This window comes from Rhamphochromis longiceps, linkage group LG19 (genome assembly GCF_057381845.1).
Source record: "Rhamphochromis longiceps isolate RC_006_pf linkage group LG19, R_longiceps_female_GT1.1, whole genome shotgun sequence".
Taxonomy (NCBI): domain Eukaryota; kingdom Metazoa; phylum Chordata; class Actinopteri; order Cichliformes; family Cichlidae; genus Rhamphochromis; species Rhamphochromis longiceps.
The window spans coordinates 32,768,912-32,784,547 of NC_140575.1; the positions used below are offsets into that span (position 1 = coordinate 32,768,912).

General features: G+C 42.3%; 2 protein-coding genes across 4 annotated transcripts in view; one reads left to right on the top strand and one right to left on the bottom strand.

Moving 5' to 3' along the window:
- Positions 1 to 2,014: 2,014 nt before the first annotated feature.
- On the bottom strand, positions 2,015 to 10,098 carry zbtb42 (zinc finger and BTB domain containing 42). Of its 2 annotated transcripts, none has more exons than XM_085390988.1 (2): positions 7,323 to 10,098; positions 2,015 to 6,009 (listed from the first exon to the last, which is right to left on the bottom strand). In XM_085390988.1, the coding sequence occupies exon 2, from the start codon at positions 5,993 to 5,995 to the stop codon at positions 4,403 to 4,405; it is 1,593 nt and encodes a 530-aa protein (XP_085247114.1). In that variant the 5' UTR covers positions 5,996 to 6,009; positions 7,323 to 10,098; the 3' UTR covers positions 2,015 to 4,402. The 2 variants fall into 2 exon arrangements, with proteins under 2 accessions (XP_085247114.1, XP_085247112.1); XM_085390986.1 differs by lacking the exon at positions 7,323 to 10,098 and adding an exon at positions 6,311 to 7,316.
- A 3,436-nt stretch (positions 10,099 to 13,534) lies between these two features.
- The window catches only part of akt1 (AKT serine/threonine kinase 1), a 31,001-nt gene continuing 28,899 nt past the window's right edge, over positions 13,535 to 15,636 (top strand). Inside the window, exon 1 of one of the 2 annotated variants that reach the window (XM_085390797.1) lies at positions 13,535 to 13,786. The gene's annotated coding sequence lies outside the window, so the exon portion shown is untranslated. The remainder of the gene's footprint in view (positions 13,787 to 15,636) is intronic. The other variant, XM_085390796.1, reaches the window with a different exon arrangement.

The following is a 15,636-nucleotide window of genomic DNA, read 5'->3' on the forward strand; positions in this document are numbered from 1 at the left end:
GTGGGAACCCGAGCACATCCCTATTGGGATCACGTAGCAGAGCAGCTGGATTTCTTTCATGGTGCAGCAGGGAAATAATTAAAAGTTCTCGCCATTGAAAATGTCCAGTGAATTGGCATGAAGTTCCTTGCAGACACACACACAGACATTGGTTAATGTGTTTATATACACATACGTGTGTGTAGTTTGTTGTAGCGGGAACAATCAAGTTGAGTTTAAGTAATAATTACAAGAGAGTCAACTGGGTTTGTTTATGCCAGGTTTATCTCCTTTGGAGAGTACTGGCAACAGGTCAGAAAACAATAGGGGCCCCATCCTGAAATTGCTCCGTCCTTGAGTTCAGTTTATGGTTTCAGAGGGATCGGGCCTGTAAGACCAGCAGTATTATCACATTGTGTTGTCTCTGTACACATTGCAGCGATGCCCACACACACCGTCTGCCTGATTGTTGCTCCTGTGTGTCAGGCGAGGGCTCCTCGATAACGTTCTTGGGTTGTCAGAGTCTACTTTTATGTCCTTGATAATTTGTCAGTAGTAGCTGGAAAGTAGCTAGAAATAACCAAACTCCACACCAAAAAAGAAAGTTGTTCCATTTAATTCTAATCTTAATAAAGACCTAAATCAAGATTGTCACATTTCCACAGCACACACACACAAGCACACTCGGAAAAAAAAAGAAAATGCACGTACAGTTATAGATCAACGTAAATTGCCCCAATATCTAAGCCATGTCAATTCTCCTTAAAGATTGTCCTCTAATCTCTACACCACTAACACTGAAGCAATTTTTTACTATAAAATATACCTTTCTTATTAAAAAATTATATTAAATTCTAATGGCACTTCTACAAATTCTATTAAAAAGATTTGTTTGACATTTAGGTTTTTTCCTCCTTTTTTTCTTTTAAACCAAATTAAACTCAAGACAGTCAAAATGTTGCACAAGAAGCATATGCAATAAATATTTCTCATGATTATACACAATTTCACAGTTGTAACCTGCAGAGGACAAAATTCCAGTTGTTTTTAGACTCCAAGGATGATACAGCAACGAGTTAGGCAAACGCCGCCCTCGATTGAGAGTAGCACTGTTTCAAGTCAACAATCCATTTAAAAAAACAAAACAAAAAAAAAAAAACTGTGTTTCACATTCAACAGTGACAGTAAAAAAAAAAAAAAAAAAAGTGGAACAAGTTGTTAGCTCCCAGTAGTATTGGCTATTGATAAAAGCCAAAAAACACAAAAAGTCCAGAAACAAAAATTTATTCACACACATTTCAAAAACTTCAGTGTAATCTCTTGCAAAGCAGCTATAAGAAATGCACTTCCACATTTTACTTTAGTCTTAAGTTGACATTTTGATATGATTTAACATAAAACAGCAGGGTTCTTTCTTTTCTCCTTTTTTTTGTAATGTTTCAGCGGGCCACTGTTGCTGTGATACCAACTTCACCGCTGCCTTCACATCAAGGGCGAAAACTGTACAGTATAGAAAACAGGGCTTCTCCAGATGCAACACCTATGCGTGTGTCTACAAGGCACATTTGGTGATCATCCTGGAGCTATAAATAAAGACTTCGAAACAAGAGAAAGAATCCTTTACATGATGTTAGTTTTCTACCTCTTTACACATGTACATTAGAGAACAAATTCAACTCGCACCGTGTACAAATGTTCCTTTAACAAACAAAACCAAAAACAGACTCACAGAATCTACATCTGCTGTGTGTTCTGATTGAAATCTGTCATCAGCACTAAGACACATCTAACTGAAATAGATCTACTGTTCTGATAAGGTACTAAAGTGATGCAAGCATGACAAACAGGAGTGCGTACATCCACCTCGCCCTGTAGCTGACTTCAGGTCAGGGAGTAGAATTTAAAAGAAAGAAAAAAAAAAAAAAGGGGGGGGGGGGCATTTTTTGCTTGCTGAAAACCCAAAGTAAATTATTTCATATGCATATTGTGTTTTTTTAAAGGTCGTACTGACTGAAAAAGCATTTTAAATTTGAACTTTTTCTCTTCTCTTTTCTTTTTTTTTTTTTTTTAAACACTGAGGGGAGGGGGTGGGCAATACTCTTGATTGATGCGCAACCAAATGACGCTGATATCTCCTCAATGCAGAGGAACAATGAAGCATTTATCTACTGCATGCCGGGATGACAAAGGGGGGTAGGGGTGTTCTTTGATGCCTCCAAACAATACACCTGTTTACAATCTCCTTGGCCTCCCTTTGCTAAATACATTTCTCACATTCCAGTGGCTCCATTCAGAAAGTGCAAAGAGAGACTTGAACCGCTTTTGGGGGACGACGACAATACCTGTATTGTCATTTCTATAGGTACCCAGTGCTGTATTGGTGTGGCTGTGCTTGTGAACAACTGTTTCTTCTGGTAGAACAGCCATCCTAGCAGTATTTACTGCTCTGATTTGTGGTGAGGCAGGGTCCAATAAAGTCAATGAAGAATATGGAAAAAGAGCCAAACCTCCAGCCCCCCGGGGAAAATGTGACGCTAAAGAGTCTCCAGCCTTAAACATGACACCTGGCTATCCAAATCTTAAATGGGTTGTAACATGGAAAAAAAAAAAAAAAAAAAAATCATTTGATAAATATAATATATATTTACATTAAATATACAAATTGTAGGAAATAGCAGCCTAGACAATAGTGTTGAAACTATATGCATGCTAAAATCAAGTGCTTCTCTATATTCCGTTTGACAAATCTTGAATACTCCGTAGAGATTTCGACACCATATATTAAAATACAAATACAGTAACTTCAATTTGCACAGAAAAAACAAAACAAAAAGTGGACAGTCTGCCCCAAAAAACAACAGCTAATGAGTACCAAGATCGCTAGGCAAGATGCAATGTCTTTCAAGCTTATAGAAATAAGAGCTACCGCTACAGTAAACCCCTGAACCAAGTCAGACTAATAAATAAATTCCGATCAAGTCTTCTCAGGACAGATTAGACAAAAATCATGAACTTTTAGTGCTACACCCCCTGGTAATAAATCCAAACAGCATCTAAATGAACAGACAGAAGAAATCCAAGAGCAGCATCGCTAAAGGCTCCAACGTCCTCAGTAGCAATTTAAAACACATCCAGTAAATTTGTGTGAAAAGGTTATGAAAAAGAAAGAAAGAAAAAGAAAAGGTCAGTAGATTAAGCTGAATGGCACAGCTTTGATGGTAACAATAGAGAAGATACTGGACATCCACCTGTCTCCTTCCATCCCCCATCTGCCTGCTAAAGAGCCTGTCCCGAACACTGTCAGCAAACCCTTTAAACTAAGAAATGAAGGTATTTACTCACAACTGTGCGTTTTTGACAAAAAGGTTGACATAAGTTTGGTTTATTACATTCTAATTTTATTAAGGGCACTCACGGATTAACTGGCTTCCACAGTAGAGGATTACCTTTGTTACTACCTGGTATGTGGAGTGTAATCCAGATTTTTTTTTTTTTAGATGCCTGACAGCTGAACTGAATTTAACCAAAAGGCATCACATTGTCATCTCATTCTTGTCTTTGTAAGTACACTAAGTGAAGTTTTGAGCGTTACAGTAGGCACCAGTGTTACAGGGGTTACCTTTAAAATACTCTTAACCTCTTTAAGTGGGTATTCTACGCTCGCTCACGTGAACAACTAAAGAGGTGGTGTTGGTGCGATGGTATGCTTGCCTCTTCTCACAAAAACAACATAGAAACTTCATTTCAATGAAACCAAACATTTTACCTCCACAAAAAGAAAGAAAGAAAGAATACTTCCAGTAGTCAGACTTCATTACTTTTGCTGCCTTGTGATAAGTTTACTTGTTAAGGACTAAACAAATCCCCCCAAATAAATAATTAGAATAATGTAGGTGTTAAAAATAATCATATATTGCTACTCGCGGACGGTTCTGATCTCCCATGTGCACCAATAAACTTTGACGATTGTATTAACGTATGTTAGCTTTAGCTATCATCCAGTTGCCCACAGAGTGTGAACGCAAGATGCTTTTTTCCCCTCATCTATCGGCAAATACACACCTCAAATAATCTCAGACTGACACAAAAGACAGGAAAACAAGTGCATCATCTGATTTGTTCGCCTTCATTGACACTGATCTGATGTTTTTCAACAGCATCCGTGTCAAGCTTATCAGCCTGTGCCACTGACTAACCGTCTTTTACCATCATGTACAGCTATGATGACAGTCCAGCACAGGAAACAGCTTAAACGTTGCTACATGTTTAACTTGAGAAATGCCACGTGGGGGTAGAATCCAAAAGATATGTCTCAGACAAACTGCCAGCATGTTTATATAGTAATGGGAAAATTGATCAGTAGTAGTATTCAGTGTATGAAAGAGACATTCTGTCTTGTGTCGTGGCACCGGTGAGAGGCGTTTTATCCGATGGCGAGAGTCTTGACAAGGCCACAGTGAAACTTCCTGATGTGGCGGTAGAGGTCCCCAGACTGGGTGAAGCGCCGCTCGCACCACTTGCAGGCGTGAGGCTTCTCCCGTGTGTGAACTACAGCGTGCCGACTTAAGTTGTGGGAGTACTGGAAGCTCTTGCCGCACTGACCACAGGTATATGGCTTCTCACCAGAGTGTGTGCGCTCGTGACGCTTAAGGGTGTACATGCAAGAGAAGGTCTTGTTGCACTGCATGCAGGTGGGGACCGAGCCGTCGGGGGACAGCTTGGAACGGGCACCGTCCTTTTCGCGGAAGTGTGAGCTGAGGTGCAGTTGCAGCACGTGGGGGCTGGGGAAGACTTTGCTGCAGAGGGGACACATGCACACCTGTTGCCCCGGGGGCAGCAGTACTCCACTGGAGGTGGAAATGTCTGAAGAGGCCAAGTCGTCTTCCTCCTCCTCCTCGCTGTCCCCCAGCAGTCTACCCCTCCCATCCACCTCCCTGCCTGGGGCGCTCTCCCTCCCTCTGCAGGCCTCCCCCTCCTCGTCCATCAGGTCCTCCTCCTGGGAGAGCAGGGCGGCTGTGGAACCGTTGTTGCCTGGGAAGAGGGCAGCGAACCCTGTCACCACTGAGCTCCTGGCACTATTCCCAAAGCGCTGGCTCTCAGGGCTCATCGGCTCACTGTCCTCCTGCTCTGACAGCAAGTCGTGTTCGTCTTTAACAAGTGGCTCAGTGCCCTGCTGCTGGCTGTCGAGGGCCAGCTGTCCCGAGACGTAGGAGGGGTGTAAGGGATCTCTGCTAGACAGAGGCTTGAAAGACAAATCCAGTGCACAGTCCATGTCATCTGAAGCCCGGGACCTCTGGGACAGCAATACGGTGGAACTACTGACATCAGCTTTTGTTTTTCCAGCTGTTTGGACGCAGGGCTCGGCCTCTGCTGACACATAATTGACACCTACAAGGTCCGGGGACCTGCCAGAGTGACCGTTTGCCTTCTGCCTGCTCTGCATAGACCTATCACAATCTGTGACAGCCAGCCTGACTTCAGTGTTGTCCATGTCAAACTCTTCCGCCGGGGGGGCCCTGTGAAGCCCCTGAGACGGTGTCTGGGGCTGTCGCTGAATGAGCTGCTTACTGTGCAGCTCACCATCTGAGGAATTTTCCCTGTCCAGACAGCTGAGCCCCAAACCCTCTCCCATTTTTTCATCCAGGGAGGAAAGTTCCTTGTCTTTAAGCTTGCCTTTGCACACTTTGACTATATCGTACATGTGGAGGTAACTGGCTGCTGCCAGGACATCCTCCACAGGCAGAGCGCTGAATTCCAACTTCCCCTCATACATAAATTCAAGGAGCAGACTGAAAGCCGGGGCTGTCACAATGTCACTGTTGAGATGCACAACGTCCCTTTTGTCTAGCTGGTCCCTGTAGAAGAGATGGAAGTACATGCTGCAGGAGGCCAGCACGGCTCTGTGCGCTTTGAATCGAGCCTCCCCAACAAGAACAGTGCAGTCACAGAGGAAACCTTGGTGACGCTGCTGACTCAGACACTGCAGCAACTGGCGGCTATGGTCTGGGAACTCCATTCTTCCTTCATAACCTGATGAAAAACAGGAAAAACAGGATACGGGATAAACGAAATGAGGGCACAGTTGAGCTGCCGTTTCTTTTTTCTACGGACACATAAAGCGAGCAAAACCATACACAAGGAAATAACTTGAGCCAAATTGCGCAAAAGTGTCAGCAAACACACGATAAAGTGCTTTCAAATGCAAGTTTACAAGGTTTTTCGGGAATTAATCGGGAAAGATTAAACATCTAGCTAATGATCAGCATCAGTAACTTTATCCAACATTCTTTCCAGTGGTGCAGGACACACTGCGCTGCGCTCGCCCACCCACCCATGTATCACGGTGTAAACGGATCCACTCTCCAAATTATCCAAAGTATTCCGGTCTGTAGTAGTGTAGTCCGACAGCCTAGCCCTCGCGCTTCCGAAAAAAAAAAAATAGCCAAAGTGCGCGCGCGCGCGCGCACACACACACACACACACACACACACACACACACACACACACACACCATTATAGGAAAGTTAACACAGAAAAGCAAAAGGAAAACAAAAGTAATTTGTTTTCCAGGTTTTCAGTTTTTGTGAAAACCTGGAAAACAGGACAAGCAAAGCGGGACTGGGAGCGACAGCACTCGACCATCGGGGGAAGGAGGCAACGTGAGCAAAATAAGACCGGTGCAGAGTGAGTAAACTGGTGCTCTGTTTGCTAATTACACTGCAAGCTGTGGAGTCAGCTGCTCTGACATCACCGCAATGGAAACGCTACCTCCAGCTGTGCTCCCCTTTATGCCATATGTTAACTCCGGGCTACACAGTCCAAAAAGAAGATAAAAAATACACACCTCAAGGGGGGAGAGCAGATTTACTGTTGTCACGAGATTCCACGGCATTTACAACTTTTTTCTTCAAAACTAAGTAATTTATCACGCATCCGTGGGTTACAGTAAAAAGGCTTTGTTGCGTTTTTTTTGCTCCCTGATAAGACTCGCGCGCACACAACCGTGTTTAAATGGGTCGGTTTAAAGAAGAAAGAGGGATACGGCAAGTTAAAGTAAGTTAAAGTTAAGCTGCGTAGAAGTCTTATGATTTTGTACGCAATTAAGATTTTTTTTTCTAAGATGAAGAAAAGTGTTCGCAGGAAAAAAGGGGCCAAGGGCGCAGTGGAGCGAGCTTCACGTCCGCGTTGGGAAACGCATTGCTGGGAGCCTTTTAAACAGCAGAGGAACTCACACAGTAAAAAGCCAACTGCGCTGAACGAAGCGGCGCGGGGACACTCTTTTAACTTTCGCTTTCCTCGTTTCAAAGCTCACACACACAGAAAAAATATCCCGCCGTACTCACACGTATTTCTGCCCGCTTCGTCGTCTTTTTGTCCCTATAAGCCCCGGTGTCCTTTCATGATGTGCGGCCAGATGTTCGCTTCTCCTTGTCGTTTCTTGAGCTCCAGTCCCGACCCTGGGAAGGCAGGCTGCACTCAGCGCTGCTGTGTGTCAAGCAGGTTGATAATGGCACAAATCTCGCGATATCGCGCCGCCACAATAAGTTCTGTACTACTCCGCGAATTCACACAGCGGCAGCAAGTAGCAGAATACTTGGGAGGAGGAGGGTGGGGGCATCAATTGGCTGTCTTATTAAAACACCTGTCCTATTAAGAGGGAGGGGGCACTGTGATGTGTCGCCTTTTGTATGGCAGCATGATGGAAGTGGACAAATGGAGGAATTGCACATGACACAGTAGACATTTTTTTACACTAAAACTGGTTTGTTTGTTCGGTAAAGCTACAAGGAATCAGTTTAATAGGAGAAAAACGATTTTCTTAAGAGTATTCGAGCCTGTTTAAAGTTAAGCTCCAGATTTAAAATGTGATTAATTAACTTGCAAACCTCAAGCACACATAAAAATGTTCTTTGTGGCTTTCAGGTCATGTTGTGAATAAAAGAAATACTTCTTTCTCCAACAGAATTGGTATCTGTAAAAGTATCTATAAAGTGATCAAAGAAATGTATTGTAGCACAGAAGGTCAGTGGTATTTTCGGGGGAGCGGGAAACTTATAAGGACTTAGTATCCTCTAAGCCTGCCTTGAGTTTTGGAATTTCCAGATACCAAACCAACACCCAGGGGATTTATTTTTCCCAAGACAACCAGGAGTGTATATACATGTGTGTGTGTGTGTTTGGTTAAACTGTCTTAAAAGTAAGGTGACTTCTAGGATTTACTCTAAAAATTTGTCATCTATTTCAGACACTTTTAATCATTAGAGATGGTGGCACGGTGGAGGAACAACTCGCTGGTGCAGCTGCTCATCATGTGCGCCCCCCCCCCCCCCCCAAAAAAAAAAAAATCCTGTCCCTCTCTGTGCTCCCCCAACAGCTTCGGTCACCTTTGCCCTGTGTTCCAGCTGTCGTGCGTTTTGAAAGGGCCATTTGCAGCTCCTCACAGCGCTTCTGACACAGAGGGGAATGAGCAATGTGACGGGAGGTGGCAGCCACTGGTCAGAAGGGGCCACTCGCTAGATTCTTATCCACTTACCGCTTTATTCCATTTTTAGTTCATTTGTTACTGGTACAACAGGAGGATATCTGCACTGAGGTCATCTCCAGATAATTGTAAGGGAAACGCTGTCACGCTCTCTAAAAAAGATGGCAAGAGAATGGATGATTTCTCATTTATAGCTGAACATCCGACAAACTAAATGTTTAGTCAGATGTGTGGCACATACAAAAAACAATTCACCATTCAAGCACTGATGCCCACACAAACACTCCATCCAAGCAGGAGCAGTGATGTGGATAAGAATAGGAGCAGTGGCCCTGTGTTTCCCTGGCCCTGGCAAACGTAGGCACCCAGTAGAGGAGGGGTGTGTGTGTGTTCACAGGGCAAGACAAAGCAGTGGTTGTGCCTGGGGACTGTGGCCTCAGCAGAGAGAGGCTCGGCACGGTGAAGGTTCTCACACACAGAAAAAAAAAGATAGGGAAAGAGAGACAGAGAGAATGAGAGCGGGGGAGTCGGGAGAGGGAGAGAGAGAGAACACTTCCTGGAGGTTCATTCTTCTTCTCTGCAATCATCAATGGCATTCTCTCCCTGACCCACTCCTCTCTCAGACAAACAAAAGACCCTGCATTCCAATGTAGCCTGACCGGCCAACCAGCCAGCCATCCAGCCACAGTTGAACCACATCACTCTCCCTGCTGGACCAGAGTCTGATCATAGCTGTGGGTTTAAGCTGTGCTGGTGGTGTCTGTTTGACGGTGTTTTTAATGCATCTCCATAAGGGCACTAAAGTTTATGTTCTTTTGAAATGGTTTTAATATTGGGGAGAGTGATGTTTTTTCACTCTCACTGGCCATGCAGATTTAATCAAATTACCTTTTTTTTTTTTTTTAAACAGGTGCATCTTTTATGTTACTGACAGAGAATTCAAAACAAAGCTTTGCAAAACCTTTTAACCCAGATTTTAATTAATAATAGCACAACAGCAACAAAACAAAAAGCTGAGATGTTATGGTTTTCCTTTGTTTATTTGAAAAATATATGCTTATGTCTTTAAAGAAAAAGTGGGATAGGAGGATGTTTGCCACTGTGGTGTCGTGAAACCGGAGAGATCAATTACTGCAGTTTTGTAAGCCAAATGTATTTCCGTGCTTGTTTGATATAAGATTTCAGCTCTTTAGCCATTCGCAGCCTTCTGCTTTGTCATTTTAGTTCCGTAACTTTCCACATTTCCAGTTTCAGAGTTAAGTCGGATCGGTTTAACACCTGGATTCTTTTACTGTAGCCCCGCTGTTATAATATGTCCAGTAAATGGTCTAGTGCCATCCTCCTGAAAAATACATGAATGGTAGCACATGTTCTAAAACCCTGCATATATATTCATTCAGAATTAATGGTGATTTTAAAGATGTGAAAGTTACCCGTACCCTCTGCACCCTGTGCACAAATTCACTTCCTCATTATCACAGATGCTGGCTTCTGAACTGTTTGCAGATCATCTGGATGGACTCTCTCTCAGCTGGGAGGACACGTCTTCCATTGTTTTTGAAAGGAATTAAAACTTTTTAACCACAGCACAGTAGTTTTGTCTTTTACTTTAACTCAGTGCATAATAAAGGCCTTCAGACCCAGAGAAGGCAGTAGAATTTTCCATCTTGTTCATAAGTATTTTTTTTCCTTTGCCATTCAGAGTTTAACTTGGATTTTTGAATAAAACAATAAATGATTGTCTGTTTGCTTAAAATAGTTTTCAAAAGTGTTCCTTTTGAATTTTTACTTCAGACTTTCACTTCAGAATTGTGTTTGTTTCCAATGCAGTGAGTCTTAGTCTTTGGCCTAGTCCTCTGCATACAAAGAGTTCCCTGCGATGTCTACCTCTTTTAATAATATTGCATACCAAAGAAAATTCTCAAGTTCATGAGTTGCAAAATTTAATTCAATTCAGTTTTATTTATATAGCACCAAATCACAACATCAGTCGCCTCAATGCACTTTATATTGTAAGGTAAACCTCCTACAATAATAGAGAAAAAAACCATCAACAATCAGACAACCCTCTATGAGCAAGCACTTGGCGACAGTGGGAAGGAAAAACTCCCTTTTAACAGGAAGAGACATCTAGCAGAAACAGTCGAGGTGGCAATCCTTAAACTTTTCAATTAGTTTCCCATGCAGTCCTTCATGGATGTTTCACTCTCTAGGAGGCTAACTTTACAGCAATATATTATATCATTTACCTGTTGCCAGTCAACCTAACTGTAGCTGTAAGATGAGCCACCAGATGTTTTAGGGTTTTTCTTATGTTGACCCTAACTTTTTTGGAAATAGCATGCTGGAATCACATTAAAACATTTGCCAGCTTTTACAAGCAAGGCTGACTGGTAATCAGATGTGTATATCTTCTAGGGGTGATTTATCACAACAGCTGCACTGGTTAAATAAAATAAGTGCCCCTATATCACTCACATACTTTTAGTATCTCTTATACCTATCTGTCCTGATGCTGCTGTTTTACACGCAATTTATACAACAATAGTTGTGTGATTTTTTCGCTTTGTTTTTTTTAATATTACATTCATCTAATAGTGTAACAGTTTATTGCTTTGTAGTTGACTGGAGATGCCGTTTTGGTCAGCTTCCCCACCGCCCCACGTATCCATTCACACAATCACCTCCTCCCTATTATGGCCCTTCTGCCCTTCTGTGTCTAATTGTTGTTACCGCGTGTTATCTATTCTCCTTTAACGGGCCATTAAGTTCTGTTCTGTACTGTTTGTTGTACTCTAGACAGATACTGCAAGTAGACAGGGATCAGAGATCGGATGAGCCTTTGATGGGAGAGATGCTATTAACTCACTTTGACTTTTTAATCTTGTTACTGTTACGTTTGATCCCGCAAAACAACAGATTGGGCATTCCCATCAACAGGCCAGAGACAGTGGGTGGAGGAGGAGGAGGAGGAGAGCACCAATGAATAGCAACTGGAGAAAATATGGGATACCCTAAGTCAGCTTTGCCTGTATGACAGGAACAGCTTGGCGAGGCTGACGCATGGTAGCAGTGAGAAACACATTACAGCGTGAGTGACAAAGAGGGGAAATGACAGCAGAGGAGGCTGAGAGACAGAGGGCACAAGCCAATGAATTTTTCATCACAGAGGAAACATTGGCAGCGTTTCCCTGCTATCCTTTTCTTTTAATATTATTAAGTCATTATTGCGGGAACTGTCACATGCTTGCTTTTATAAGTGATACATATATTTTACTGCACTTCTAATGCTGATTCAACTTTGAGGCAGTCAACTACACCATGCTTGGGGATAGAAAAATAATGAAGGGGTAAGACTAAACGTACGTGAAGAGGGTCAGGAGTATCACGGCGTAAAGCAAGATAATGGAAATGTTAAAATGGGAGGTCTCTAAAATGTTTTAGACTTCTAGTTAGAAACATTTTGATCAAGTAAACCCAGTCATCTGAGGGCGTCATTTGATACATAGGCTCCCTGACTTCTTTTAAGCAGACTGAGCTGGCTTGTCTGTACCTGTCCAAAACTGGTTTAACTCCTACCTCTCCAGTGGAGTTCTCTGTAGCTGTAGATGATGGTTTATCTACCACAACAGGTAAAAGTGTGGCATGTAATCATGAACAATCCACAAGATTTTTACTTTCTCGTTCAGCTGTTTCATCTGGTATATGCAGTTAATTTAAGAGAGTATCTGCATGAATACAAAAAGATCAGTGGCAAGGGCTAAATCAGACTAAATACACTTCTGCAAACACATTCTTGTGTTCAGCACATCTGCTTTACCCATATTGAAGTATTTTGTTTTAAGTGTGTCAGACTGAGACATTCTCACACTTCATGTTTAGTTGGCATTTCCTGGAAATGTCAGAGGCCCCTCCACAGCAACTTGAAGAGAAAGTTGCTGTGAAAGTTGCTGCTTTTTGGTACTGGCAGATGCGACTGGAACCAGGTGATCGAACGTGTAAAAGTCCACCACCGAGCCTGATGCTTTAGCACTGACGTGCAACAGAATGGAAGCAGCAGCACATCCTGCTTATGGTTTCTTCTTTAGTAGTGATTTTAATATAATTTTACTAGATTACACAAGGCTACACATGTGTCTGAAAGAACCATATCTGAAACTAGAGCTAGAGCTTCACCTTTTAGAAGCACGGCTCTTTACACAGTTTTAAGGTGCATAACCTTTTGTTTTGTTTTTGTGGTTTTGATTGGCTTGTTGACCTTATTTTGCATAAAGCTTTATTTACTTTGACCTAATTTGACTTATTATAACTTTATTTTCGATGTTAACAAGTTTACACATCAAATACAACTTGCTTGAAACAATGACACGGTGACAAACTTGTACTTTTCTTTCAGATACAGCTGCAGCTTAACTTGTTTAAAACCCTAGAAGGAGTTTTGTGAACATAAAACATTTTATTGTAATATAATTTTAAAGGTTATTAAATAACAGGCCAGATGTGAAATGATAAAATAACAATAACATACACTAAATGAACCAGTTTAGCTCTAAAAACGTTTTTCTTAGTCTTTTCTTATAGAAAACTTTGCAAGACTGTAATTTTGAACTTTTGTAAGGCACTAATATACAACATCTGGACTAACTGGGAATATTTGTGTATATTTTGTGAACAAAAAAAATGTAATCAAAAAGACAAAAAAAAAGTAATACATAATTACAGATGATTGATGACTAGAAGCACCTTTTGGAACCCTAATATAGCTCATTGCAGAGCAGGTAGAGCCGGTACCAAAATGTAATTCTCGTCTTGTAGCCTACATTACCCTTGTGGTTGTTCCAGGAAGTCAAAAAACCCACGTAAGTACACTTAATTGAAGCGAGGATCCCTTAAAAAACATACAAGGTCCTCGGCAGGTCCCCGAAACCCATGTTGGAAACCACCGGCACAGATAAAAGAGCAGAGAGTTCAACAAGGCCATGCAGAAGAAGCACCACTGCAGGTTTTTTTTTTTCTTCAATGGGACGCTGACAGCCTACTACTCCTCCTGTGAGTGTGACTCATTTAAGGGCGGCTTTAGGACCCGGGAGAGACGGCTGCCACAGAGGCATTGCAGACAGCGCGTTTGGGAGGTGTAGTGGAAGAAAGGCAAGAGAAACGGAGTAAATGAGAGCACTTTGTCCAGATTGTTGAAGGACCCGTCAACTTAAAACACCGCCGAAACAGCTCACTATAATGAGACGGACACATTGTTGAATTCCTGTCCAGGTAAATGTCCGCGTTTCCTTCGCATGGTTAACTACAAGAGTTCGACAGCTAGACAGGGTAGGTCCCCATTGTACTTACATGGGATGCGGTTATTCTCACCCAAGCTGCCCTGCTAGGCCCCATATCCTTTCTAGCGCTAGATGCAAACCTGAAATGAGGTACTTTCCTGACTTCACTTCGCCGTAAAAAGTTGTCTTATGACGAAAAAAAGTCGACGACTCATTAATTTCCTGTAGTGAAGTCTTAACGCTCGGGGTTTTTCCACAAACAGCAGTGCGTCTCTTTAAGATGTTAACCATTCATTTTTTTTTTTTTAAATATATTTTTTTTGACAATGACCACTTTTGAGACACAACCCTCGGGCCAAAATATCTGCAGTCAAGTCGCTTCAAACGGTTCTCCTCTTTGCGGGAAAAAAGTTGTTTTGTTTTTTTGCGCTGTGCTTTATGGTCCTGGAGGGAAATGAAAACAAATGAGCTCAACAAGAGAGAGCAGCTCATTCATTGTTGTGAACTACCACCGCGTTTGTTTACTTGTTTGAGTGAGGCACTTATTGCCATCTTATCTTTAGCCATTAGCTTTGCTGCCTGCCTGCCGAGAAGCTGCTGTGGCCACAAACAGTGCTGCTTTCCAAAAAAGAAAAAGTTATGAGTCTGTTGTGACTTGTTGCCACGCGTTTACTTTTTGGTCCACAATTTAGACACAGACGTCATAAGAAAAAGTCCCAACAGTGTAATTTAACGCCCCCAGTAATCAGTACAACGGGATAATGCCTGTGGATAAGTGTGTTTTGATAGGTTTCACTGGCCTCACTGCTAGCATCCCACCTACAGTAATGACAGTTGTGTAGGTCTGCACTCAATAGTTTTTTGTCATAAAGGTTTTTTTTTATTATTATTATAGTATTCTTATCAAGTTTGAGAGATATCAAGGGCATACAAATCTGATGGCGCTTTCAAATTTCAAAAGGATTCTTGCAGGATGCAAGGCTTGCAATCATGTTTAAAACTTATTTTGCTAATAATATGTCTGTCTCCTTCTCCCAGGGTGCATGCATGTACTAAAAAGAGAACATTGTCCCCGGGTGTGTTGTACCCACCATGCCTTCAGTGTTAAAAAATGTTTTTATCGGTCATGAGACTACGTCTGTCCAGTGTGTGTGTACGCAAGGGGATTTGGCATGTGACCTGGGGAAGACGCAACAAGCTGGTGCAATGATGCAGCCAGTGACTGCTTGGCTCTCACTGTTCTGTTTAGAAAAAAACCACCCACCTCCCACCCAATCCCCTAAAGCAGCTCAGTTGACGCAAATCTGCTACCAGTTACATGCAGAATCTGAGGAATGTTGTTTGAAATTTTGTCCAAAACGGACAGACAGGGGCCTGGACGCATCACCAGAGTCTGGATGTACTGAGACTGAGAAAGAGATGGTTCTCGTACCGGTGTCCTGGACGTCACAATTCTCAATCTGTGTCACAAAAACTGAAAACCTGGAAAACAAATTACTTTTGTTTTCCTCTTGCTTTTCTGTGTTAACTTTCCTGTGTGTGTGTGTGTGTGTGTGTGTGTGTGTGTGTGTGTGATTTGAATAAATTAAGCATTGTGTTGCTTTTACAGCTTGTCTGAACAGCCTGAATATGATTACATTAACGTGAGTCATAAAGTGGTTGGTGTTCGTGTCATCGCAGGATTAAAGCGGCCACTCTGCTTGCCTTTCAAGGTTGCAGTCACTGCGGTTTTGTGTTCAGTTAAAGCTGCCCGCAATATTCTTATCAATAATGTTGTGCTTTCAGGGAACTTGAAAGAGGAACTTGGTAGCGTAGTAGATCACCGTACTACTGGCTCCACTGTGGCATTTGAGCTCAAACTAAAGTGTTGCTTTGGCGACTTGTTTTTCAGCAACAGGT